Raw genomic sequence first — 26,891 nt, forward strand, 5'->3', positions numbered from 1 at the left:
AGGGGAAGGGGAAGGGGAAGGGGAGGGGAAGGGGAAGGGAAAGGGAAGGGAACTAAATTGGTGTGTGCAGTTCAGTATGCTAAATCGCAGGTCAGTGCACGAAATTACAGGCAATGACTAAATCAGGTCAGTATGCTAAGTCAGTGTTCTAAATGTGAAGCAAGCACGGTCTGTTTGCTCTGTTTGTCTGAGAGATAACTCAGCTATTAAGAGGACTGTGTGCTCTCCCCAAAGTCCTGAGTTCAATTCCCAGAGCCAACTGTTCCTACATTTCCCTTCCCCACATAATGGAAGAAATTCTTCCCAGTGACCACTACCAAATTCAGCAATAATACTTCATGAAATGAAGCTGAGCACATTACAATAGAAAACTGTCACTGCACCGGAAGCGAACCCCTGCTATTTTAAGTCTAGCAAACAATCACTCTCTTAGAGTTATATTCCCTCTCACTAGGTAGATGTCTCTGTGTGAGGAATTTACTGTCACCACCGAGCAGGTGACAGACTGAAATGAAAGTTGATATGACATTTTTAAAAGGTACTTTTGGGTTTGCATCCTCAAAATCTGTTAGCTTATTATACCCCAAGATTTAAAACAAAAAAATTTTTTAAGAATCTATTTTCTTTTGTGCTTGTGTGTGTGTGCGCACACCAGTGTGCATGCACGCATGTGTATAGGTGAGTTCCCACTAAGGCCAGTAGAGGGCATCAGATTCATCGGAGCTGGAGTTACTGGTATTTCCGAGCCATTGGACATGGGTTGTGGGATTCAAACGCTGGTCCTTGGCCTGACAGAGAGCTCAGCTGTTGAGAGCACTGTCTGCTCTCCCAGAGGTCCTGAGTTCAAATCCCAGCAACCACATGGGAGCTTATAACCACCGTAATGGGATCCGATGCCCTCTTCTGGTGTGTCTGAAGACAGCAACAGTGTACTCAAACGTACAGAATAAATAAATCTTTTTTTGTTTGTTTGTTTTTAAATCAACAGGCTGGTCCTCATGATTTAACAGCAAGGGCTCTTAACCACTTAACGATCTCTCTCCAGCCACATAAAATTCTTGAGCAAACAAAAGTCCTTGCAGAGATTAACGGTGCTCATGCTAAGCAGCTAGAGACCCAAAGGATGATGGATGCCTTGAAATGCCCCAAGTCGTGTACTTATCACAAAGCCATCCCCAGGTGGAGGTCAAGGTAGGGCTGTCATCAGCCAGCCAGTGAGGATACAGAAAAAGTACGTTCCTGACCAGCTACAGTGCTCACACCAAAGAAGTCGTCTGGATTTTACTCAGATCCACGACTTGAAGCCTGAAACCTGCCTCAACAAGAATCGTCAGCATTCCAAAAGTGGAAGGGAGTTTACCAGACGGCAAGCACAACCAAGCCAAGGCTGGCCCAAGCCCCAGATACTCACGGCTTCTCTTCGCCCTGCCTCCTCCTCCCCGTACACAGGCCAGCCTGGTCCCCCGTACTGGCTGCCTCTGCCGGCAGGAATTTCCACTGGCTGGGCCCCGATTCTGCTTGCAATCCCCACCTGTGTCAGATGCTGGATCTGGGAGCCTGAAAGGAACACCCAACAGAGACCCGGTCAGCATCTGCAGGACATACATAGGGAGGACGACACCTTCAGCTCTGACCATGGGCTCCTCTGAGCATGCGTTCAATCTGTGCTGATGTCCAACACCTCTAGAAGTGGCATTTCCTAAGAAGGCAGGCGGGAGAGCTGCTTTCATTCCCTCTCAACACGATGCTGATGCAAGGCTCCTAACTTCCCACTGACATCAGATGCCTGGGATCAGGGATCGCAGAAGGTGGAAAGGAGAGAAATGTTTTAAGGCCGTAAAGAAGCCGAGGCCTGGTGCCTTCTTGCTTAGAGCTGAGAGTCTCAAGGATACGAATATATGACATGCTTTTTTTTTTCCTTAAAAAGCAGGTGATAAAATTATTTAAATCCAGAATGTTTAATACACTACATATTTCCGTAACAGCCACGACACAAGTAACCTCACTCACTAGCTCACAGGCGAGTGAAGGCAAAGCCAGCATCTTTCTGGGGCTAATTCTCCACACCCAGACATTAGCTTGGGTGTGGCTCCAAAAGCTCAGTGTTCGTGCCCTTCTCTTTTGTCAGCATTTGGCACATGGAAATACGCTGCACTGCAATCAAGGAAGAAAATAAAGGGTCCCTATTTTATTTTTTGGTGGTGCTAAGGACTGAGCCCAGGTCATATCTGCTAGGCAGGTGCTGTACCAGTGCAGCTACATCCCAACTCCTCAAACTTGATCTCTGAGCCTTGTGAAACACAGGATGTAATTCTAAACACTGCTAGGATCATCCAATCTGTCTATGGCACAGAAGCTCTCTGAGGGTCCCTTGGGTAATGTGGCCTCCCCATGTCAGCCCTGTTTCCTATGCTGGCCAGGTACCCTTAGCTAATGGGCTACTTCAATGCTTACATCTGGGCATACAGCAATAACTGAGGGTCAGGAAAAAAAAAAGTCTGGGCCTCAGCCAGGGCAGACGAGCTCCACATGGGTCCCACGTGAGCCCTGGCCTATAACTGGACAGACTCGGCAGCATGAAAATCATCTATCAACATCAGTACTATCTATTTCTCAGACACAGGCTGAGCTCATCTTCTGAAGGGTTACAGATGTAGCCCAGGAAGAGATTAAAGCATAGCTTTTGTGTTAAACCACACAGGGGCTGGAATCATACTGCAGGCCTGACTCTGAATCCTGCTTTGATCCCTTAACAAAATAGTGGTGGCTTCTGGCTGACTCAGAACCTGGCAGACCCCCAGCTGCTGGCAAACCATGTGTTCTCCAGGCGCTGGCTCCTGCCCCACCCCTGCTGGACATCAGCTCCTCAGAGCTCCAGGCACCTCAGAGGGTTATGTCAAGGAACAGAAGGTATAAGGTGGATCAAACACCAAATACGTAGGATCTTAAGTCATTCCAAGCCTTTCTTGATCTGTGTTAAATAGCTGCCCATGGATGTGATGGCACACACTCAGGAGGCGGAGGCAGGCTGATCCCTGTGGGGATGAGACCAGCCTGGTCTACAGAGATAGCTCCCAGAGAGCCAGGGCTACACAGAGAAACCCTGTCTCGAATGAATGAATGAATGAATTAAAAATAAATATCTGTGCACTTACTCACTGAATATCTAAGGAGGTAGCTTTCTGCTGCTTCTTCTTCCAATTCTGAATTAGGATCTACTTAATATCTTGACGCCATGTTGGTTTCCCCTCAATATTTTGGATTTTGGAGGAGAGAGATTGTGTATTCCAATTAATTTTTTTTTTTAACCAAACCAAAGGCCCATGAGTTCTACTTACACTTGATCCCAAAAGCTCTACACCGCTATGATTCTGCTTCCTAATGGTATACCAGCTGCTACACACTCTTGCTGCCTTGCCTCCTCCGCCACGATGGACCAGCACCCTCAGACTGTGAGCCCAAGCAAAGCCTTCCTTGCTCACATGGCTTTAGTCAGCAATGAGAACAATAACTAACATGACCGCCATCAGCCATCATCCAATGACAGCACTAACAGTGAAGCTGATATGCACTGAGGAAGAGGGACACACCAAGCGCTGTCTGGGGTAAGTTACACTCTTCATCTTGTTAAATGCTCCAAACAACACAGGAGCTCAGGACCAGGTGAAAAAAAACCTAAATGTAAATTTAAACACTTCATTTCTACAAAGATAATTTCATGGTTGTATGTGTCATATTAATTTAACCCATACTTCTTTAGTTATTTTTGAAACTAGGCTATATTCCTAGTTCTTTTATATGATAAACACACGCATATGCATGCGTGCACTTGCACACACACACACACATGCCTACACATAAACACATCATACACATGCATATACACACATGTATATACACATGCACACTCACATACACACATACACACGCATAAACATGCATACACACATATACATGTGCACATTCACACACATGCATACACACATGCATACACATACACACATATATACACATATGCATACACTCACACATGCACCTCCACACATTTGTGAATTATCTTCCTGTTCTCTGCTCATGCCTTCTGAAGGTTCCTTACTTGTCAATTTTTATGATTGATCCTCTACTATAAGCTTTTTATCATAATATCTTACAGATTTCCCCTATTTTTCTTTTGTTTATCTTTGGAGACAAGGTCTTTCTATGTACCTCTGGCTGTCCTAGAACTCACTATGTAAACTAGGCTGACCTCCAACTCATTTGCCTGCTCCTGCCTCTCAAGGTTGGGATTAAAGGCAAAAGACAGGACATCCGGCTTCTGGCAATTTCTAAAAACACACATTTGATAATTTGTCATCAAAACAGGGTTGTGTAGCTCAGGCCGGCCTTGAATTCACTATTCAGACGAGAATAATTTTGAATTGATTCTCCTACCCCCACTTATGCTGGGCTTATAGGCATTGAGGAATGAACCCTGGGCCTTCTATATGTCTGGGAAGTACTTTATCAACTGAGCTACATCCCCAGCCCCACATTTGATAATTTTTATAATTAAAAGGTAATTCTAGGAGCCAGAGAGAGGGCTCATCAGTTAAGAGCACTTAACCTCTCTTGCAGAGGACCTGGGTTTGTTCCCAGCACCTGCAAGGTGGCTCACAACTCTGTAACTCCAGTTTCAAAACACCCAACACCCTCCTCTGGCCTCCCCAGTCACTCCACACACGTGCACAGACAGACAGACACAGGCAAAACACCCATGTACATACAATAAAAACTTTTTAAAAATCTATTTTAAATTCTTCTGATAGTAACATTTCCCATTATAAAAATTTACATAATTTCATCTCTTGTTAGAAATTATTGGAAGACAGATTGTTCTTGAATATTGACACATACAACTTCCATGTTTATGTTTCCATTTTTTTTTACTTTTTATTGATTCTTTGTGAATTTCACATCATGTAGCCCAATCCCACCCATTTCCCTGTCCCCTTGTATCTACCCTCTGCCCTTGCAACCTCCCCTGCAAAAGAGAATAAGATAGAATTTTTTTTTTTTTTAAAAAGAATCTTGTCCTGGAAGCTATGGTGTATCTCAGGGTGTCACACAGTACACACTCTTGTCCACACATCTTTACCTGTGAATGTTCAGTGCATTGAGTCATTGGTCTGTTTCGAGGCCTCTGGCTTCTGCTACAGTATCTATACCGGATCCTCATGGGAAACCTTGTTGTTTCCCTGTGTCATACAGATCCTCCAGATCTGAAGCTGCAGGACTGGCCCTTCCATGTTCCAGGAGATCATAACTGGAATAGATGCTGGGGTGAGCCAACTCAAAGCCCTGGATCTGGGCCTGGGTGGGAGCTGAGTGAGTCAGCATGCCAGCTCGCCTGGATCCCAACCAACAGGGTGTTTTCTCCAGCACCACCACCCTGGCTAGCTCACCCAAAGCTTCAGCCAGCAAAAGCAGGGTCTGCTCTCTTGCTTTCAGTCCTCACGGCCTGCTCACCTGCACATTCATCACTAGGGCCAGCTCTGTTGTGCTGCACATCAAGGTGCAGGGCCAGCTCTCCTGAGTGCTGCAGCCAGTGAGGGGTGGGGCCAGCTCTTCTGCTCTCACGACCTCAGCATCAGCTCACCCACCTACTGCAGGTGGTGAGAGGCAGGTGTGTGTGTGCGAGGGGTGCGGGGAGAGCTCATCTTTCCATTGCCCATGCTACTCCACAGTACAGGAAGGGCAGGGCTAGCTCTCCCATGCACACACCCCCAGGTTGGCTCACTTGCACCTGTCACTAGGGTCACCTCTACTGTGCTGTCTAGGCCCAACTCTCCCAGTGCTGCAACCAGTGAAGGGCAGGACCAGCTCTCAGACTCTCATGACCTCAGGGTCAGCTCACTCTCTACAGCTCACTGTAGGTGGCAAGGGTAGGAATGGGACGGTGTTTCCATGGAGTTTTTTTTTTTTTTAAATATAAATTAATGCATCTGAATTTGGTTAGTATGTATGCAGTGCAGAAGGCGCAACTATACACGCAATACAGGAGGTTCCAGGCAAAGACTAGGACATGGAAAGTGTGGGAAAGTCCACAGAGCATCAGGATATTAGTCTGTGGATGACGGACCATGTAAATATAAGAATTTCCTAGAATAACACGATGGAAAAATATCTAGTGTGGTGGTTTGAATAGGAATAGCCCCCCTAAGGTCATATATCTGCATGGCTGGTTACCCAGGAGTGGCTTTGTTGGAAGTGTGTCATTGGGGTGGGGCGTTAGGGTTTCAAATGCTCCAAGCCAGGCTCAGTGGCTCTCTCTTCCAGCTGCCTGTGGATCCAGATGTCGAGCTCCCAGCTACCTCTCCAGCATGGTGCCTGCCTGGATGCCGCCATGCCTCCCACCATGATGACAATGGACTGAACCTCTGAAACTGTAAGCCAGCCCCAATTCAACGTTTGCCTTTATAAGAGTTGCCCATGGTCATGGTGTCTGCTCATAGCAACAGAATTTTGACTAAGATATTTAGCAACCACTGAAAATTTAGAATTCACATAAACTACTTTCTTGATGACATCAAAGAAGTATATACTCTGTAGACAGAAGCTCTGGGAGTCATAGAAGAGGGACAGGAAGTCATTGAAGGTAGGGCACCCAACAGTGACTTTGCAAAATACACAGGAAACAGGGTGAGCCTGGCAAAGGCCCATGATCTCAGGCAACACAGATGCTCTAGAAACACAGGACGGCATTTACAAACAGAGCTCAGAGCATGAGCTCTTCATGAATTACAGCCATGAAAGGAGTCAGTGATCTGGGGAGGGAAAGTCTGAAGCTTGGGTAAACTGCTGGAGTGACACCAATAGATGCATCTGTGGTGGCCACAGCTTGTCCACCAAAGAGCAGTGTCCCCTACTGAAACCCTAAAGGGTCTCACATTGTTCCACTATTATACCTCTGGTGGCCTGATCAGAGGAACTAATCTTGTAAGTTGTAGGGCAATGGAAATGACCCAGCGGGTAAAGGCCCTTGACATGAAGGCCTGACCACCTGAGCCCGATGGAGCAGCACACATCGGCAACCCAGTATGCTTAAGGTGAGATGGACGGTAAAGACAAGGGAACTGGCCAGAAGCTAGTGAGCCAGCTATACTGGCTTGGCAGCAAGAGCCATCACCTGCCGACGCATCTTCTTGACTCCTAAAGCAAGTGTTCTAGCACCCAGAAATGCAAGCTCAATCGCCGTACCCACCTGTGGTGCCCCCAACAGGCCGAGGCCGGGCCACTGATGGCATCTCCTCTGAGTAGATCCCTCGGGCAGCATATGGAGCATCAGTTGATGACTGTGGCTGTGGGGGTTCAGGGGGAACCAACTCTGAAGACTGCAGCAACCCTGGGCCAAAGCTAGGTCTGCTGGGAGAGCAGAGCACACATCAAAACCCTTACCCTACTCTGGAATTCCACTAGGCTACCACCCTCTACACGAATTAAAACAGTCTCAAGTAATTATCTACCTTCTTTCTGGGAATATAGGACATCCTCTGGCTCCCTAAGGGGTACAACTTTCCGGTTTGTTCAAGGCCCTACCTCACTGCTAAGTCTGAAAGACTGCCATGAGAAGAAAGGAGAGAGGAGGAAGAGGGGGGAGGAGGGAGGAGAGGAGAGGGGAGAAGACAGGAGGGAAGGGGAGGAGGGGAGAGGGAAGAGGACGGGAGAGGAGAGGGGAGGCTCGTGACCAGAGCCTCACTTTTCAGTCTGGCTGTCCACTTTGTACCCAGACATGAGTTATTAGATATTTACTTTGGTATTTTGTTTTCTTTTTCTTTTTTCTTTTGTAAAGATTTATTTTATTTTATTTTATGTATATGAGTACACTGCAGCTGTACAGATGATTGTGAGTCTTTCGTGTGGTTGTTGAGAATTAAATTTTTAGGACCTCTGCTTGCTCCAGCCAGCTCCACTTGCTCCGGCCCAAACATTTATTTATTATTATATGTAAGTACACTGTAGCTGACTTCAGACACCAGAAGAGGGCATCAGATCTCATTATGGGTGGTTGTGAGCCACCATGTGGTTGCTGGGATTTGAACTCAGGACCTCCAGAAGAACAGTCAGTGCTCTTAACTGCTGAGCTATCTCACAGGCCCCTTTTTGTTTTCAAAAGGAAAACTCTACAGACAATCTCACTTGTCTAAAAAGGCTGAAGACCAGTCTAAGGAAGCGTCCTCAAACTTGTAAAGTTCTGAAGCCTTTACACTTAGAACAAAACACTATCTGGGGCTCCTAAGTTGACCTTTGGTTTATGTGAACTCAATCCTTTAATACTAGCTCTATTATAAGTTAAAATGAAGACCATTCAAAAGCATTTTAAACATCTATTAAAACCACCAACCAATTCAATGCTACCACATCAGTCCTCGTGACGTAAACCACCGTCTCCAGTCACCTCCAAAGTAGTGAGCAGTGCCTTAGATCTGGCTCAAAGGCCTCCCCCAGAGGACATCTGGATTCTCACACAGCTTTTCATTATCTAGAGAACATGCTATTGGTTTCTGTGTTCAAACCCATAGACTCTTATACGTAATTTTCACTTGAATAGGAAAGACAGAATTCTTCTTCCTGGACAGGTCTAGGTCTGTTACTATCCAATTAAAAATGTCTTCGGTTTAGATTTATTTAATTTCATATATATGACTTTTTGTGCGCATGTGTGCGCGCACATGTGTGTGTGTGTGTGTGTGTGTGTGTGTGTGTGTGTGCGTGATGTGTAAGCCTGGTGTTCTCAGAGGCCAGAAAAGGACGCTGCATCCCCTGAAACTGGAGTTACAGAGGGTCTTCAGCCACCATGTGGGCACTGGGAACCAATTCCTGATTCTTTGCTAGAACTCTCAACCATCAGCCATCTCCGCAGCCCCAACACTACCTGAATTTTCAATATATTTTCATTATGTAATCTAAGAATGACTTCTTGCTCATAAAATACTTTCAACTCAAGGGTGAATTCTACTCAGCAAGTCTCCTGAGCAAGCTCAGAGCTCATTGGCAGAATTCTTCATGGAACAGAGAGGCTCCCCTCTGCCTCGTGTGCTAAGACTCTTACCACAAACAGATGCTGACTTTTGTCAAATGCTGTACCTACTGAAATGGCTTTTCTGCCTTCGTCTGCGAAGGGGTTCATTACACAGCCTGGTTCTCAGCATGCTAAATCACCCTCCTGTTGCTAGAATCAATCCTAACTGGTTGTAATATGATATCCTTTTTCTATACTGCTGGATGTTTGTAAACAGTTAGTTTCAGACTCCTTCTACCTTTGTTCATGAGGAAAAGTGGCCTTTAGTGTTCCTTTCTCAAAAAAGTCCTTGTTCTTCTAACTCATCCTTTCTTGGTTCTTGTCCCCACTCCCTCATCTCCCACTCAGTAGTAGAATTTAAATTCCAATATCCTATGTGGTGTGTGTGTGTGTGTGTGCGTGCGTGCGTGCGTGTGTGTAAAACTATGTGTGAACACATGAGCCGTGGCACACATGAGTACATCAGAGGGTAGCTTGTTGGAGTCAGTTCTCTTCCTTCTACTTTGTTGCTCCCCAGGACTAAGATCAGATTGTCAGGCTGTGGCAAACACCTTTATCCACTGAGCCATCCTGCCTGCTCAAGTCCTAATACTTCGGCAGTAAGCATCTTTACCACTGAGTCATCTCCCAAATGACTCAATATTTTGCCTCTTGGCAAATCCACAAGCCTATTTGCTAACTGTTCAAATTAACTGAAAACTGAGTGTATAAGATAAAAAACAACAGCCTGCATGAGAAAGCCATGATGGGATTTCTTCTGGAACCCTTACCTTGGCAATGGGCCCGATGGGGGAGTCATCCCATAGTCCTCGTATCTCTAGGAAAAATTCAAAAGGACACAAAGATAAATGTGTAATACCTATTTGAAAATGACTGTTTCAAGCCAGGTGTGGCCACAAATGTCTTTAGTCCCAGCACTCAGGAGGCAGAGGCAGATGGATCTCTGCAAGTTTAAGGCTAGCCTGATCTACAGAGCTAGTTCCAGCACAGACTGGGCTACACAGAGAAACCCTATCTTAAAGAAACAAGGAAGGAAGGAAAGAAGGAAGGAAAGAAAAGACAATATCAAACTTAGGCCTTTATGGTTAACTTGCAGGAATATTACCATTGTTACTGAGGAGTGTTTCAATATATTGCCTTAGCTAGCCAGGTCCTTACTACGTAGAACAGGCTAGTCCTACACTCACGAGATCCATCTACCTCTGCCTCTGAGTGCTGGGATTAAGAGACTGTGCTGCAATACTAGCAAGAATTGTTTTTTATTTTGTTTTGTTTGTTGAAAGTTTTGTTTTGTTTTGAGATAGGGCCTCTCTGCAGAGCCATGGCTGTCCTGGAACTCACTATGTAGACCAGGCTGGCTTGGAATTCACAGAAATCCACTTGCCTCTGCCTCCCAAGTCCTGCGATTAAAGGCATGCACCATATCGCCCAGCAAGAACTGTTTTCTTATTAAATCTTGGAATGCTACTGGGGTTCTCCAACAGCAATCGATAATGCGAGTTTTTCAATTAATTACTAATAATTTATTTTTTTGCTCTGTGTATAAGGTATTCTGCCTGTATGTAGTCCTATGGAATACCTGGGTGTAGTGTCAGCAGGGGCCAGAAGGCAGTGAGTCCCCTAGAACTGGAGTTGCAGACAGCTGCGAGCCTCCAGGTATAGCTGACTGTCTCCCATCCCCTAACCCAATGCCCCACCCTGTTGACTGCTTTACTGTGTCTTAACTTTTCAATTCCCTGTAAATCTTGGGAGCTTTCCGGGTGCTATCAGAGCTTATTTTTAAAACTAAAAATCTAAAACTGGATGAATAAAGCGGCTATGAGACAAAGGCTCTCGGTGGAAAAGGGAGGCTTCTGGGTAAAAATTTAGTAACTGAGTGGCTGGTTCACCTGGTCAGTGTATCGTTAACTTACTGAGAGCCTGGGTGTGGACCGTGTTAAAGAGTGCTTACATGCCCAGCATGGACAGGATCCTCTATCTAATGCCCGCCTCTGTTTTTGTTTGGGAGGTTTCTGCTTTTCAAACAAAACAAGAGTAAAACAGATCCAAAGCAATCCGGGCTAGGAATGTAGCCCAGTGCAGACCATTTGCCCGGCACAAGCACGGCCTGGGCACAAATCCTGTCTTAGAATAAAAGCAATTCTCAGAGTGGCTATCTTCCTTCTTTCTTTTCTCTTCCTTTCCTTTTTTTCTTCTTTTTCTTTTTCTTCTTTTCCCCCCACCAAGACAGGGTTTCTCTGTGCAGCCCTGGCTGTCCTAGAACTCACTCTGTAGACCAGGCTGGCCTGAAATTCTCAGCGATCCATCTGCCTCTGCTTCTCAAGTGCTGGGATTAAAGGCATGGACCACCACCTCCTGGCTAACTTTTGCATTTCTTAATCACAACAATTGTTTCTGTGTTGTTTGGTTTTGTTTTCTCCTTCTAAACTTATTGTCCTTCATTATACCCCACCCCCAACCCCATCTAAAACTTTTCTCCACCTTGGGCTGAGGACACGGCCTTGCTTAGCATAGGTTTGATCCCCAGCAATCCCCCAGAAACCCCTTGTAAAACAAAACTGGTGACAGAGACCTGCCACCCCAATATTTGAGGTAGAGGCAGCAGATTAGAAGTTCACGGTCATCTGTGCAGCAGAACACGCCCCAGGCCAGCCTCTGCCACAACACAAGAGACCCTTTCTTTTAGATTATTTTCTTTAACCTTGCAATCGGTGCCTCACCTATTTTAGATCATAGTTAAAATGTCACTTTTATAACAGTAAGATGTGTAGAGTTGTCAGGGTGGTATTGAACACCTAGTATGTAGCAAAGCCTATCTTAATGACACTAACTGATTTACCACTTATGTGCCTAGTTTGCAGCTAAAGTCTATGAAAGAGGAAGTCTGTTGTTTTGTTTTTTTCTATTCAGTTATCCAGTATGGCTTGTTTACATAACGTAACATTGATATTCAAAGGCAGATATTTTTTCGTTTTGTTTTCTGAGACAGGGTTTCTCTGTGTAGCCCTGGCTGTCCTGGACCTGGACTCTGTAGACCAGGCTGGCCTTGAACTTGCAGAGGTCCACCCACCTCTGCCTCTTGAGTACTAGGATTAAAGGTGTATACCACAACTGTCCGGCCTGAAATCCACTACTTTTTTTTTTTTTAATAAAAATATTTTTATTATGTCACAATGTTTTCCAAAGTTACATATCATCTACAGTCATTAAAATTCATAATCTACCAGCTCCAAATTTAGAAGCAAACCAAGGAGCCATGGACTGGAAAGTGCAATTCAGGAAGGGTGCCTGGTTACTGAGCTCCTTTGATTTCCCATTGGTACAACCCTGTGATCACAGCAGGGAGTCCAGACTTCCTCTCTGCTTCCTGAAAGGAGGGCTTCTGATTGGTGGAGACAGAGAGACAGTGGGCTCAGAGTGGCCTCAGACCTAGTACCAAAAGAGCACTGAAATCCACTGCTTTCTATTCTAACAAATATTAAGCGTTAAAGAAAGACCCACCCACGTCAACAAAAGGCAGGGTGAGAAGCTGATGTTTGCAAACAGTTGTTGGTGTGTGTGCTTAGACTACAGCTACTGGAGCACCTTTAGGACTAGGTGGTCCAGGAACAAGCTAAACAACTGGATCCCTTTACAGGAATCAACGAGAACACGCCCGGACCGCCTATCTCCCCTTCATGGCCCCAGGAGGGAGCTGGGAAGAGATTTCCTTGAACACCAGCTACATCCTCCTCAAATATCAGAGCTATATGAAAGGCTGCTTCTAACCCTAAGAATTAACTGTAGTCAAGGATAAAAAGCTGAGACCTACCAAGCAAGCTTTAAGTCACGTAAAATGCAGCCAAAGTTTTCACAGGGAGTCTTCAGGTGACAGCGAGGTAACAAGAGTCAAGCTCTTTGCCCAGCAGAAAATGTCAGGAGTCCAGTACTTACGCTGCAAGGGTTGTTGGCCGTCTGAGCTGGACTGTAGAAGGACCCCCACTGCGTAGCTCGCCTCTCTTCCCTGGACGGGGTGCTATTCACAGGCAGGCTGGAAGGCACACCAGTACCCGCTCCCACGGCATTGGTGGGCTGGCTGCTGGGAGCCACGAGGGCAAAGGCGTCATCCAGGAGGGAGTGCATGGTCTGGCGTGCCTCCTCGATGGACGGCTGAGGCGGGATGTACTGAGAGGCTGAGAAGGGCAGGCCGGGATACCTGCCCAGCTCTGTAGAGGAGGGTGTCTGGACATCAGCTGGGAGGTCAGGATCAGACTGTGAGAGGCAAGGGGGAGAATGACATGTGTGCTTCCGTGGGGCATGGGGTGGAGTGTGAAGCTAAATTCTGGGGCAGAGTGGAATTTAAAAATGGTCCTACTTTGTGGGGAAAGGGTTTGTCATAAGAATTAAAAGTCATCTCTCTTAATAGGTATCATGTTTTGTATGAGGCAAAGATGTCAACTGAGAAAAACCCAATGAGAATACTCCACAACTTCTTTTCCATAAAACTCAACCGTAAAATAGATGTCAGACCTGGGGAAGGCCATCTTCACTGAGAAGCCTAAGCAGCCACAAATCAGACTTCAAGGTAAACACACTAAGGAGACCCAGGCAACTTTCCGTGGCTGTGAAAACCAAAAGGCAGAGCAGACAATTGACAATAAGTGTCTTAGGGTTTCTATTCCTGCACAAACATCATGACCAAGAAGCAAGCTGGGGAGGAAAGGGGTTATTCAGCTTACACTTCCATACTGCTGTTCATCACCAAAGGAAGTCAGGACTGGAACTCAAGCAGGTCAGAAAGCAGGAGCTGATGCAGAGGCCATGGAGGGATGTTCTTTACTGGCTTGCTTCTCCTGGCTTGCTCAGCCTGCTGTCTTATAGAACCAAGACTACCAGCCCAGAGATGGTCCCACCCACAAGGGGCCTTTCCCCCTTGATCACTAACTGAGAGAATGCCTTACAGTTGGATCTCATGAAAGCATTTCCTCAACTGAAGTTCTTGACACAGACTCACAGCTGTGTCAAGTTGACACAAAACTAGCCAGTACAGTAAGAAAACATGTGTGTGTAGAAAGAATTCAGTACCCATTTAAAAACTGTTCACAATAGTAAAGACTAACAAATATTCAGAAACCATGTCTCTAAAATCTGAGTAATTAAGAAAAGTTTAATGTCCTGTCCCCACTGTTTAAGAGATAAGAATCAGAGAAACAGGGTGGCATTTTCCCCCCAATCTTCTCTCTTTTTCATTTAATTTACTGAGACAGAGTCTCTCACTAGCCTGGGTCTTCCTATGCAGACCAAGCTGGCACCTTGAACACACAGTGATCCCCTTGTCTCTATAGTCAATGCTGGGATTAAAGGCATACAGTACCATGCCCAACTAAAGATTTATTTTAAACTCTGTATGTGTGTGTGTGTGTGTGTGTGATGATTTTCTTCTTTGTATTGTTGATACTGGTCCCAAATACTAGAACACACACACACACACACCAAGACCCATGTGGGTGGTGTTCCCAACACTCTAGGCCCCTCCCATCTCATCCTTCCTGGTCACACTTTAAAGAAGGAGAGACAGAGACAGTTTAATTTTTGGAGCAGGACAGACAGGTTCAGGCTGGGAAGGAAGGGAGGTTCCTTTGGGTTCCCACTGGCACAGAAAACCAACAGAGAGCCACAGGTCAGAACATCCCACGCCTCTGTCTCCTTGTTGCCTCTTGAGAATTTGAAAGTCAAGCGTCCCTTTCCCACATCCCACCCTTTGGCAATGTGTTTCACGTGGGGACGGAACTCAACAAATGGAAACCCATGGAGTTAAGGTTTCCTAAGGAAGCTTGGGTTAGAACTTAAAGTCTACTCTCTTGAATTCAGGTCTGCTGACCCCATTCTGCTTCAGGGCCGATTCATTCAGACGCGGACAACCACCAGCTCATCCCAGACAGGGTACCAAAACCACAATCAGTCCTCCGTAAGTGTAGCTTGGTGAGCCAAGTTTAACTTGGATTTCCTTACAGAAGTGAGGCTTAAAGGGGCATGGGCAACAGACTGACAGCAGGAAAATTTTCGTCCTGGCAATGATGAATCCTAAGGGAGGGGCCTTGAGTTTCCTGGGCCTGCTCCTGAGATGCTCAGGATAAACACAGCTGCTCTGATCTCAAATGGCCATGGTCATGTCATGCCCAGAGGACAGCATTTTACAACAGATTCCTGCTCCTGTCATTCTTCAGACGACATCGTAGGTCATGTCCTGCAGTGGCTATTTTGCAGTCCTTAGTGGGCTCTTAAAAGACTGACTTCACATCCTGGTTTAGCTGTGTGCCTGCTGCCCTGGTTTAATCATTAAGAGAACTTCCTTTCTTTTTCAGGAGCATCTAGTTTGGACACTAAATGACAGTAAGGGCTCAACAACCTTGCAGCTTTTGTTGCTGATGTTGTTTTAAGGAGACAGAGTCAGTCTCAGTCTCTCTCTCTCTCTCTCTCTCTCTCTCTCTCTCTCTCTCTCCCTCCCTCCAAACTCCTGGGCTCAAGCCAACGGCTTGGCTGCCGCCTCCCAAGCAGCTGGGACTGTGGATAGGCACCAGCAGGCCTGGAGCCAACAAAAACTTTCAGTCAAGAGCCAGACAATAAATATTTTAGGTTCTTCAAGTCATAAAAGTTGGTCACAACCCAACTCAAAAAGCAGCCAAAGACAGCATGCAAGCAAGGGTGTGGCAGTCTTACAAAAAGGCCCAGTGTTGACCAAAACAGCAGCAGGCTGGATGTAGCCTGAGGGCAGAAGTCTTTAGGGCCTAAACCTGAGAGATGACTGCATAGGCAGACAGGGTTGAGGATTTGGGTAGACAGCCCTCAAGGAGAGATTATTTTGAGAGGAAAAATGGAAAATTCCAGATAATTTCAAACTATGTAGTACACTTATGGTCTTAAAGGTAAAAGAAAATCTAGCTAGTAAAAGGTAAACTCTGAGAAAGGCATTCTTTTTAAAACACACATCACAGAATTTTAGGGAGAGTCAAAAGTTAAGGACATCTAGGGAGGATTTTCTGAGCAGGGAATCTTTGGAAAGGCAGCCCTGGAGGCAAAGTAGGAAATCCTCTGAGGAAACCGTTGTACTTTCTGTGAAAGGAGAAAATGGAGAAAACAAAGGGAGATCCAAGCCAGGCCCCATGGCTTCCATCTGCCTTCCCAGCAGGAGATTGAGCTAGGAATCTAGGGCTAGCCTGGGCAACATAGCAAAATTTTGTTCCCCCAAATTAGGTTAAACCCAAAAGGAGGATCCAGGACACCATGAGGAAAGCCTGCGCTGGTCATCAATGAAGACGAAGGAAGAGTCCAAGGAAAACCAACCTCCCTACAGAGAACTCAGTTGGAGGCTGGAAAACAAGCATCAACTGCTGGCTCCTCTGAGAAGCCGAGCCCAGGCTGCTAGCAAAGGTTGTGTGGGGAAGGAAGGAATGCCGTGTCTATGACTAGGCCTATGAAAGGACCAGGTGACTATACTGAAGACCTACAAGTACAGTTTCTACACACTGAGTGTACCACCACCAGGGTTTGGAGTGTTTGGACCTATGCTTCCAGCACAACAGGAACACCCATCTGTTGCCAGAAAAGCTGGAGTGACTCTGTGTGTGTGTGTGTGTTTCCTCCCTGGTCAGGGGGACCTAAATTCAGAGAAAGGAAGAGAAACTGCTTGCTCCTTTGCTCTACAGGGGCATCTGTAGTTAGCAGCGGCTGCTCACAAGAATCCTCGGGAGGGGGAGATAGGGGTCAAGTGAGGCTTCAGAGCTCGCCGAGCTCCCAGGGAGGAACCTGTTGCTTCCTGATGAGCTTGATGGAATCAGACTTTAGCCAATGTCAGCACAGTGTTTGCCACATTTTTATAAACATTTTGAATGTTTTTCAATATTAGTTACGTGTCATTTAGGGAAAAATAAAGAAACCTCAAATAAACCTCAGTGCTACAGGGCAACTGTGTCTTGTCGCGGTACCTTCTCAGAGGACAGGCTTGTTGCTACATCACACAAGCAAAGCTGGCTCTCTACGTTTGCTCAGCAGTGAGTTCTTTATGTTCTCCGCTGCTGCTGCTGCTGCTGCTGCTGCTGCGTCTATTAGACTCTCCTTCTCTTTCCCAGGGTATCTCCGTGTCTCTTGCTAATGGTCCCTTGGGAAGCTAGGTTCCTTTCCCCCTCAATGGACCCTGTGTGTATATGTCAGTGTATAGTGTATCAATGTTTGCCTTCATCACCTCAAGCCAGGCTGTCTGTGTGCCTTTCCATTTGAAAACTAAGGCTCTCATTCTTTGATTTACATTAAGCTCTTTTCCCCATGAACATTATACATATATATATATATATATATATACATATATATACACATATACATACAAACACATATAGAGAAAGACATACACACATGTATACACACACACATATATATATTCATACATATATATTTACATAAATATATATATATATATATATATAGAGAGAGAGAGAGAGAGAGAGAGAGACATACACACATGTATACACACACATATTAATCATCCCTAATCTGAAATCAGAAACTGTGTGAGCTGACATGACACTCAGTTGTGGAGTTTGAACACTTCAAACTGTAGCTTTTCCTATCAGGATCTCAGCTGATAGAGTCTGAACAAACATTCCAACATATCCAGTATCTAAACCAGTGTGGTCTCCAGCACTGTGGATAAAGGAGACTGAACTGAGCGACTGACTCTCTCCTTAGCTCCTCAGGGATATGAGAGTGTGGGGGGTCTGCAGACAAAACAGGAAACATCCAAGAAACCCAAACACCCATCTGAGCAGAGAGAGAAAACCTAGACATTCTTGCTTTTCCAATAATCATCAAACAGCTCCCATTCCGAGCAGAGGTGGGTTAGCGTGTCACCCAGCAGCTCCTTGGCGTCACGGCTCCCATGCCAGCTCAATCTACTCTGCCCTGGCCTCCACTTTGTACAGGGCAGCAGCCAACACTGTGCACTCTCCTCCCCCACCAAGACACTGTCCTCAGAGCCCCCACCATGTTTCCCAAGGGTCTGGTATTACGTACTGGGCATCCAATGTAGGCAGAGTTGTGCACACCCGGAGGCCGCTTGTATGTGCCGTCACTGTCTGTGGTGATGAGTCGGTCCTTCTCCGCATCCGCGGGACAGCCGTTGACCTGGTGTTTCCGGCGTGGCTTAGGAGAGCGTTTCATCCGTGAGCTGATAGGAAAAACAGAAATCATCCTCACGGGGCTGGTCAACCTTCCCACAGGCAAAGCTACAGGGATTCCGACTATGTAACAGCCATGGTCTGGGCCCTATGGAGCAGAGCTAACTAACTCAGAGACAAGAAAGCATTCTCTACTCGGGGCATCATTTAGTGACAGCCAGTCAAAAAGCAGCAGGCCCAGCCAAGAGGGGTTAATACCTTACAGGTGACCTGAGCAGAGTAGAAAGTGCCAGCCCTGCAGGCTGAGGGCCAACATTGGCTGCAGGTGAATCTGTGGGGGAAGATGGGAGAGCCATCCCACTGTAGTCACAGCTCTGTCTGTGTGGCTGGCTGCAGACAGAACTACAGTAGAGAGGAAGGCTCCACCTCCTCAGGGGTACAGATTTGGACAGAGCATGACAAGCTTAATATGTTCTGTATGTAGGTGTTCTGTCTACATGCAGCTGTGCATGTGTGTTACCGACTGCATCTGGGGCCTGAAGAGGCCAGAAGAGAGCACTGGAGCCCCTGGTATTGGAGTTACAGATGGCTGAGAGTCACAGTGGAGGTGCTGGGGATCAAACCTAAGTCCTGTGGAAGAGCAGCTACTGCTCTTAACCACTGAGCTATCTATCCAGCCCCAATGTGTTTACAGAAAACACACCTACACATGGGGCAGGAGCTGGCAGAAGGGAAGGGGGCACCACAGACTGCAGGAGGCTGTGGGGAAACAAACACGAAGACCTTACACACTACTGTGATTATCCACGCAATGAAGACATGCAAGGGAGGGGAAAAGTAGGAGGTGGGTGGGGACAGCGAAGTGGGGGCAGGGAGGCCGGCTGGACAAAGAATAGGCGGGTGTGAGGTTTTTATCAGACGGAGATTAAGAGTCCCCTACCTCCCTAGTTTCTTCTTCCCCAGAAGCAAGCCCCCCCCCCTTCCTGCATGTTTAACCTCCCTCTACAGAAACCTCTTCAATTCACTGTCACAGAATGCCACCTGAATTTGACCAGGATTTCTGTCCTAAGCTCTAGTCTCCATCCTGCCCAGTGTCTTGCCTGCCTGTCCCCCATGTCCCCAGGATCCCAGCCTACCTCTTCCTGGGCTCTATGAACACAGAGGGCACACTGGCTGCGGGGTCCAGGATCTTGTCAATCTGCATTTGTGCCCTGCGGTATACTCGGTGTCGCTCCTTGGTGTCACCAGAAGACAGGTCATCCACCACCGGAAACTCGTAGTGGCCTCGGCGTTTGGCACGCAGGCGAATCTTGTTGCGGTGATGCTCAATCTCCGACTTGTGGCGCAGTGCTGACTGGATCTACATGCGGATGGTGGAGAGCAAGAATACCACTCAGGGCGTTTCCTCAGGTTTCTGGGGCCCTTCCTCTGTAAAGCGCTTTGAGAGATGTCCCCTTTCTCCAACTGTGCCCTTGCTCTGCAGGCTTGATGGAGGCACCCACGGAGGTGACAAAGAAAGGCCACTGCCTACTGAGTGGCAGGAAGCCATCCGTCCATTAATGATCACTAGCTTAGGGAAGCCTGGCCATCTGCAGGCTACAGGCAGTGTTCAAGAGCCAGAGGCAGTGAGGCAGGGAGCACGGCTCTGAGGAGGAGCCTCCTCAGGGCTGCCGCCTCAGTGCCTTCTGCTCATCCTGTCAGGATCCATCACTGTCCCCGAGTAGTGTCGCAGTTTGAAAAAAATCGATTTGTGGGTTGTGAGAGGGCTTGCCACTGGCATAGAGGCACTAGCAGTTGATGATGTCTGAATGAGGAAGAGACACCGTTTCTTCAAGAATGTGGCCACTGCTAAGCTGCCCATGTGCATGCCCAGTGCACGGGGCTTATTGCTAATGACAATGATGAGAAGTCAGCATGGAGTTGAGACTGTTAGGTTAGAGGGTCTGCCGAGAGTTGCGGGGATGGATATACTGTATGCACATACCAAATATCCAGAGAGTAAATAAAACACTAAAAAGAAAAATATAGGTGTAGGGTATGTGTGTGTCTGTGTTTGTATCTGTGTGGACTTACTTATTTTGTTTTTCTGATTCTGAAAGAGGTCTTACAGTGCAGCCAGACATCCCAGGAGTGAGCCTTCTGTCTCAGCCTGCAGGCTGCTGGGATCACAGGCCTAAGCGGCACCCAGTCTGTAGTCTTCTGAATTGGGTACACTGCACTGGTGCAGGTTTTTAGCAGGTGTTTGATTCTAGACCTTCCTTCCACTCATCTTCTAACACTGACCGGATTAGGACACGAGCTTTTTAATTAACGCGCCTTCATTAAAACCAAATACCTCCTTGTTGATTTTGTTGGTTTCTGCCACTCGGTCGGCCAGGACAGGGTGATGCACTGGAGGGGCCGGGATGGGTTGCATGGCAATAAGTTGGATCTTACTGGGGACCCGCCGGCTGGCCTCTGAGGTTCTCGAAATCCTGTCCACGTGCTCAAAGATGGAGGCTGAGGAATGCTGCTCATTGCCTGAACTGGGCAGGGGGGCGCCTGGAACAGAGGGGGAGGGACATGAGCAGGAATGGCCTAGAGAGCAGCGACAGGAGTCACAATCAGATATCACCCTGAAAACGCCCTGGGCCCCAGTTTCTGACCAAAGCAATAAAAAAATCTCTCTAGTTCGCCGCAGATGATTTACGTTAAATTATCTCTTTTGGCTTCGTTAAAAAAATTGCACACGAGGACTGGCTCAGCAGGTAGCGAGAGGAACTTGTGCATAAGTCTCATGGCTTGAGTTCAATCCTGGATCTCAGGAGGAGGCAGAAAGAACTGACTCTTATAACCTGCATACATGTCGTGTGTACATCTGTGCATGTGCACACAGGTTTACACACACACACACACACTTAATAAAATCACGGATGTCTTTAGGAAGTCATTATGTGAGAAAGTCGTTATGATAATATGTGTCAAAGACCGCTCTACTGTTTTTACTACATGTAGTTAAAAATCTTAAAGAAAAGGGAAGCTCATTTGAGAGGAGCGCTTCCATAGCATGGATCAGACCCCTGCTTCTGTGTCTAGAGCCACAAAACAAACCATGAAACATGTGAGCTTGGCACACACCTGCAATCTGTTTATAATCAAAAGCCAATGGTTTGTAGCCCCCAGTGAAAGCTGGAAGTGTGTGTGTGTGTGGTCCTGAATATAAAAGAGAGGTGTGTGTGTGTGTGTGTGTGTGTGTGTGTGTTTGTGGGTGGGGTCCTGAATATAAAAGAGACTACGATGAGTTGGCAAAGCCGTAGGGAACAGTGGCTGGCGTTTCATGTAAGGAATGAACACAAGTGCTCTGTAAGCTTTGGGTTCTCTCTTGATTTGAATTGTGTTCATGTTATCCCAAGGGAACAGACAGGATGTGTGCATCACCAAATGAGAGGCCTCTCTCAATAAGACAGTTGTCTGATATTCTTGGGCTCTCTCCTTCCATGCCCCAACAGAGCTGGGTGACCTGAACTGCAAGCCCAGCCAGGCACTCCATTTAACCAGCAGCAGCTATTCACGCTGCAGGATTAGTGCCTAGAAAGAGCTTAACCTTGCCAGCAGGCCAGCCTGGCGGGTCTGAACATCTAATAGAAAAGTCACCAAGTTGGCACCTCGGCACACTGTCCCGCAGCGGGGCAGAGCTCTCCTCTTGCCGCTGAGTCTAATGACTCAATGGGGAGCTCTCCCTGTCAATCCGTCATCCCTGCCTGGATCCCACCTGACCGGCAGCCTGGGAGCGGGAGTCACCATCCTCTCATCTGAGGTCACAGAGCTGTGCTAAACCGTTCACCAGCTACAACCTTTGGGGCAAGGAATGGCCACATCTCAGGCTTCTCTGCCAAGTGACAGGGTAAAGGCAGGAAAGTGAAAGAAATCCTCCAGCTCCTACACTGTCCAGGACCCATTCTCAAAATCCTTGCAAAGGGTTTTTAACTGTGCATTAAATTATACTACATATGCTATATATTTGTGCAATTAAAAATTACTTAGATAACACCAACCAATGGGAGCATAGGAGATGCACAGAGATAAATGTGACCTTCCTTGAGGCACATAAGGACTTTGGATTAAAAAGCCTTTCTCTTTCAAAGTTATTTTTAAAAAGTAATAATATAAATCACACCACATTGACTACATAAATGTTATCTACTATAAAATAGCCAAGAAGTGGCTGCCAAGATGGCTCAGAGGGTAAAGCTGATTGCTACCAAGCTGAGCTTGGGCCCAGAATCCATGTGCACAAAGGAGAGAAATGACTCCTGCAACTTGTCCTCTGAGCTTCACACCTGCATCGTAGCCAGGACGTGTGTGTACACATGTACGAACACACGCAGTAAACAACAAATAAATGTGAATACTTTCTAAGCACTGTGAGAGACGTTAAGTGTTCTCACATAAAAACAAGTTCATTGTGCTGAGTATCTCATAAGTAAATTAACGATGTCACCATTCCCAAGGGCATACATACATATTTTAATATATGATATATTAAGGCATAATGCTGGGAGAGCAGGTGTTGCTCTTGTGGAGGACCCAGATTCAAGTTTCTAGCACTCACATGGTGGCTCACAACTGTCTGTAACTAGAACCCCAGGTCCCGGGGATCTGATGCCCTCTTCTGACCTCCTTGGGCACCAGGGTATGATTCACATACATATCCAGGCAAAACACTCATACACATAAAATAAAATTAAAAAAAAATCTTTAAAATGTTTTTTTAAAATAATGTTGTAGGTATATATTAAAATAAATAACAATTTTGAAGTGAAAGGAAAAGAATTAATTTCTGCTGTTCAAGACTCCAAAAAGGAGGCAATGTAGGATTAATACAGAATGATGTCAGCTACACACAATGGCAGAGGAAGGGTACTCCTGAAATGCTATAATGGAGTACAGACAAATGTAGTCAATCCCCACCATTGCTAACTCTGGTGACCCCAACCACTCCCTGCGAGGCTGAGGTCACTGGCCGATTGATCACCCTCATCTCTGATACTAAGCACAGTCCAGGTGCTCAGGAAAAACCGCAAATGAGGACCAAGTGTCGGTAGTCACCACTCAGTTTGCAATATTCTTCCTCTGGGAATTGCCTCAGTGAGATATCAAGAACTAAGCTTAATGATCTCAGTCATTTCAGAAATGAGTCTCCAAAATTACCTCATGCCTCATATATGTACCTAATCTGGTCGAAACAATGCATCTCTTCACTGGGCAAAGACCTTATCAGGTGCCACAATAAATGTCCTATCAGTCAGTCCCCAAGAGAAAAGCTTGCACCTGGAGCCTGTGGAACTCAAGTCAAAGAAGATCTAACAACTTCAGAATCACATGCTGCACACGTGAGACCATCAAGAAAGCACTGAGGGAGGGGAGGAGGGGAGACAGAGTGGTGACACACACTTGATTCGAGCATCCACGATGCAGATATAAGTGGACCTCTGGGAGTTCGAGGCCAACCAGAACTACCAGTGAAGCCACCCAGAGCTGCATAGTCAGGGCTATGTAGTGAGACCCTGCCTCAGCATCCACTTCCCCCATTTCTACCAGGTGTACTCTGAGGACAGGAGTGGGTAGGCAGAGCCATGAGGAGGACAGCACTGACACCCTAGCCTGGCTACTCTTACTCCAGGGCTCACGGCTCCTCCTCTTTCACTTCTCTCCACATTCTCTTCAGGGATGGCAGTGGGAACAGATGTGGCTCCCCAACTGTAACGATTAAGAACATAGTACCCTGTTGGTCAGTCACTTCTGTAAGTCTCAGAGATGGACACAAGGGCTGCATGACAGTCTAGCCAGCACCTTCGAAGTGGCAGAGCAGGGAACACAATCAAGTTTGAATTTGCCAAAACATGAAGAACAGTCTTTTATGAGTTTCTGTTGCAAGAGGGGGACCAGGAACCCTAAAGCCAGCCACTGGGTGTGCCACATACAGTGGTGACAGGGAACACTGGTCCAAACCCAATTTTTAAGAAACACAATCTAGGCACTGTGGGGTGCACCTGTGATCCCAGCACTCAAGAGAGAACCGCTAGTTTGAGGTCTAGCCTGGGCTACGTGGAAGCCATAGTATCTAAAGGGGGGGGCACTAAAATTATAGCTAGCAAAGAGCATTTGCCCAGCATGTACAGAGTCCTCTATTTCCCACTCCTGATCCTCCCCCCACACTCACTCATATATATGGTATTTAATGAAACTCTATGCAAAAAATAAAGACAAAATACCTACAGGCTACCTTTAAAGTAAGCTGGTATTATCTTTCTAGAACACAGGCATCGATTCTGGCTTCATGAGCATCATCCTTTCAGTTGTGGGAGTAGCCCCTGAGCTCCGGGCACTCCCAGGAAGCTCCAACTCACTGTCCTGCCTCACAGGCAGTGGGCTTTCAGACCCTGGAATTCTGAAGGCACGCTGACCGTGCCTCTCGTCATAGGATACACTGGTGAGCTTCTGTCAGAAGGGGTAGAGGTGAACACAGGGAACGGCCCAGGCTAACTGGGGCGAGCAGTCAGCAGGGACTGAGAACGCCTAGGACTCTCCTCTTCTTTCTCAAATATTTCTTTCCCAGGATCGAAAGAAGATTTTAGTTCCGCCTATCTGAAACACAGCACCTGGTTACCATGGTGCTAAATAAGTTTTAAGATTCTGTGAAACTGGATGCCAATGGAAAAACTCTTCCCTTAGTCTAAGGGGGTGTTTCCTCAAAATTACAAAAGAGCCAGCAGGGAGGGGTGGCAAGGATGAGTGACAGGTGCACGGGGCAGGGTGGGGATCTGCAAGGCCTTGGGGGTGAGGGTCAAGCATACAAGAGTCCCTTGGGCCTTGGGCTGGACTCTCTCCATTTATAGAATGTTATTCGGTCTGGGCTGTAATTTCAAACAAAGAAATATGTAACATAACAGAACGGAGAAATTAATCACCTGTGCTGATCTTGCAGAGACCTGAGTTCAGTTCCCAGAATCCACATTGTGGGTTACAACCATCCAATATTGTAGTTATAAGAGATCCAATGCCCTCTTTGACCACAAAACAAACAAACAAACAAACCAACCCAACAAAAAATTTTAAAGTAAATGTAGCCTGGTATAATGGCATATGCCTTTAATGCCAGCACTAGGCAAAGGCGGGTGAGGCCAGTCTGGTCTACATAATGAGTGCCAGGCCAGCCCGAGCTACATATAAAGACCCCAAAATTCTCCAAGTACAAAAACCATTATTAACCCCCTTATTTCTGAACTGCTGAGACAGGATCCTGAGATAAAAACACAGTCCCAGCCACTCCACCCAGAGCAGACTCATTTAAAACAACCTAAGCTGAAGCCAAGCTACTGGGGACCCAGGCAGGGTGCCTCAGTGGGTAACAGCCCTCACTACCAGGCAAGGCAACTTAAGTTCAATTCCCAGAACTTGTGTATTAGAAGGAAAGAAAAGATCCCCACAAGTTAGCTGTTCTCTGACCTTCACCCATGTGCCCATACACACATACACTGAATGAATGAATGAATGAATGAATGAATGAATGAATGGATAACTATGAAGCCCAGCTGTCAGGAGGTGAAATCAGGAGGATCCAGATTTTTAGGCAGAGCGGAGCCTCATGAGACTATGTCTCCAAAAATCCAAAACAAAATAAAATAAAACCATGTCACGTTGCCAGCACTCCAAGAACTATTACCAAGGCAAGGAAGGCCTGTGGGCATAGGTGTTTGGTTGGTTGGTTGGTTTGGTTGTTTTATGGGTTTTAGACCCAAAGCAAAGAGCTTTACAGTGGGAGTGACCTTTGTTTTGTGCCTGGCCTGCAAAGATGGCTGAGCCATCTGATTATACCCAACCACCTGCTGGATAAATGATCTAGAAACAAGACCACACTTGATGGTTATGAACCCCTGACAAACAAACATCTTCCCAACAGTGACATCCTGAAACTGGTTCCTAAAAAAAAGTCACTGTATTGACAGACAGTTTTAGGACTATAGTTTCCACTAAATTCTCCTTGTCCTGCTTGGACACTAAATGAGAATTAATTTCTAGCACTAAGGCACACCTCAGTGAAGCCCTCATCTCTACCCCTGCGCCTTTCCTTGAAGCAGACACCAACACAGGGATCAAAGTGACTACACGGCTGAGAAACTCAGCATGATTAATATATACTCCATTTTTGTAGATTATTTTTAAGCTTAGTTTCTGCAGTAGGGTAATCCCCTGGCCTACGAGACATTGGGAGGACAGACAGTGACGCACCACTCTGCGGAGCTCTGAGAGCCTTGTTCTCAGGGGCGGCAGCCGGCGCCTTCTCTCCTGCATCCCTCTCGCTGGACTCCTCGCTGACTGTCGAGTCAGCATCTGAGGGGGAAACTCTGTAGATAAAGAGAAGCGAGCATCAGAACGGTACAGGAAGGGTTAACATCGTCAGGTTCATCAGGAAGCAGGCTCCCAGGAAAAATAACCCAAAATTAAAAGATGGTACTACAGCTACAGTCCTGAGGACAGACTGGCACAGCTAACTCAACAGCTGAGCATGGTGCTTTTCAACAAAGGCTAGAAAACTGAGGGCTGGAGGGGAGGAAGTCCCAGAGCTACTGGGGCCCGAGGCCGGGCACCTGACCCTAGGTCACTTCTAGACAGTGAGCCTGCTTAGTGTTTGCGTACTGGTC

General features: G+C 46.6%; 1 protein-coding gene across 3 annotated transcripts in view; it reads right to left on the minus strand.

The window, feature by feature from the left end:
* Positions 1–26,891, minus strand: part of Kiaa1549 (KIAA1549 ortholog) — a 131,085-nt gene that overhangs the window by 6,289 nt on the left and 97,905 nt on the right. For 2 of the 3 annotated variants that reach the window (XM_021164744.2, XM_029478527.1), the window contains exons 12-19: positions 26,479–26,594; positions 20,543–20,748; positions 19,344–19,567; positions 18,104–18,257; positions 12,992–13,309; positions 9,829–9,875; positions 7,241–7,401; positions 1,412–1,557 (exon numbers count right to left, since the gene is read on the minus strand). In XM_021164744.2, coding sequence (XP_021020403.1) covers positions 1,412–1,557; positions 7,241–7,401; positions 9,829–9,875; positions 12,992–13,309; positions 18,104–18,257; positions 19,344–19,567; positions 20,543–20,748; positions 26,479–26,594 — 1,372 coding nt within the window. The remainder of the gene's footprint in view (positions 1–1,411; positions 1,558–7,240; positions 7,402–9,828; positions 9,876–12,991; positions 13,310–18,103; positions 18,258–19,343; positions 19,568–20,542; positions 20,749–26,478; positions 26,595–26,891) is intronic. The other variant, XM_029478528.1, reaches the window with a different exon arrangement.

The sequence above is a fragment of the Mus caroli genome, chromosome 6, assembly GCF_900094665.2.
Source record: "Mus caroli chromosome 6, CAROLI_EIJ_v1.1, whole genome shotgun sequence".
Taxonomy (NCBI): Eukaryota; Metazoa; Chordata; class Mammalia; order Rodentia; family Muridae; genus Mus; species Mus caroli.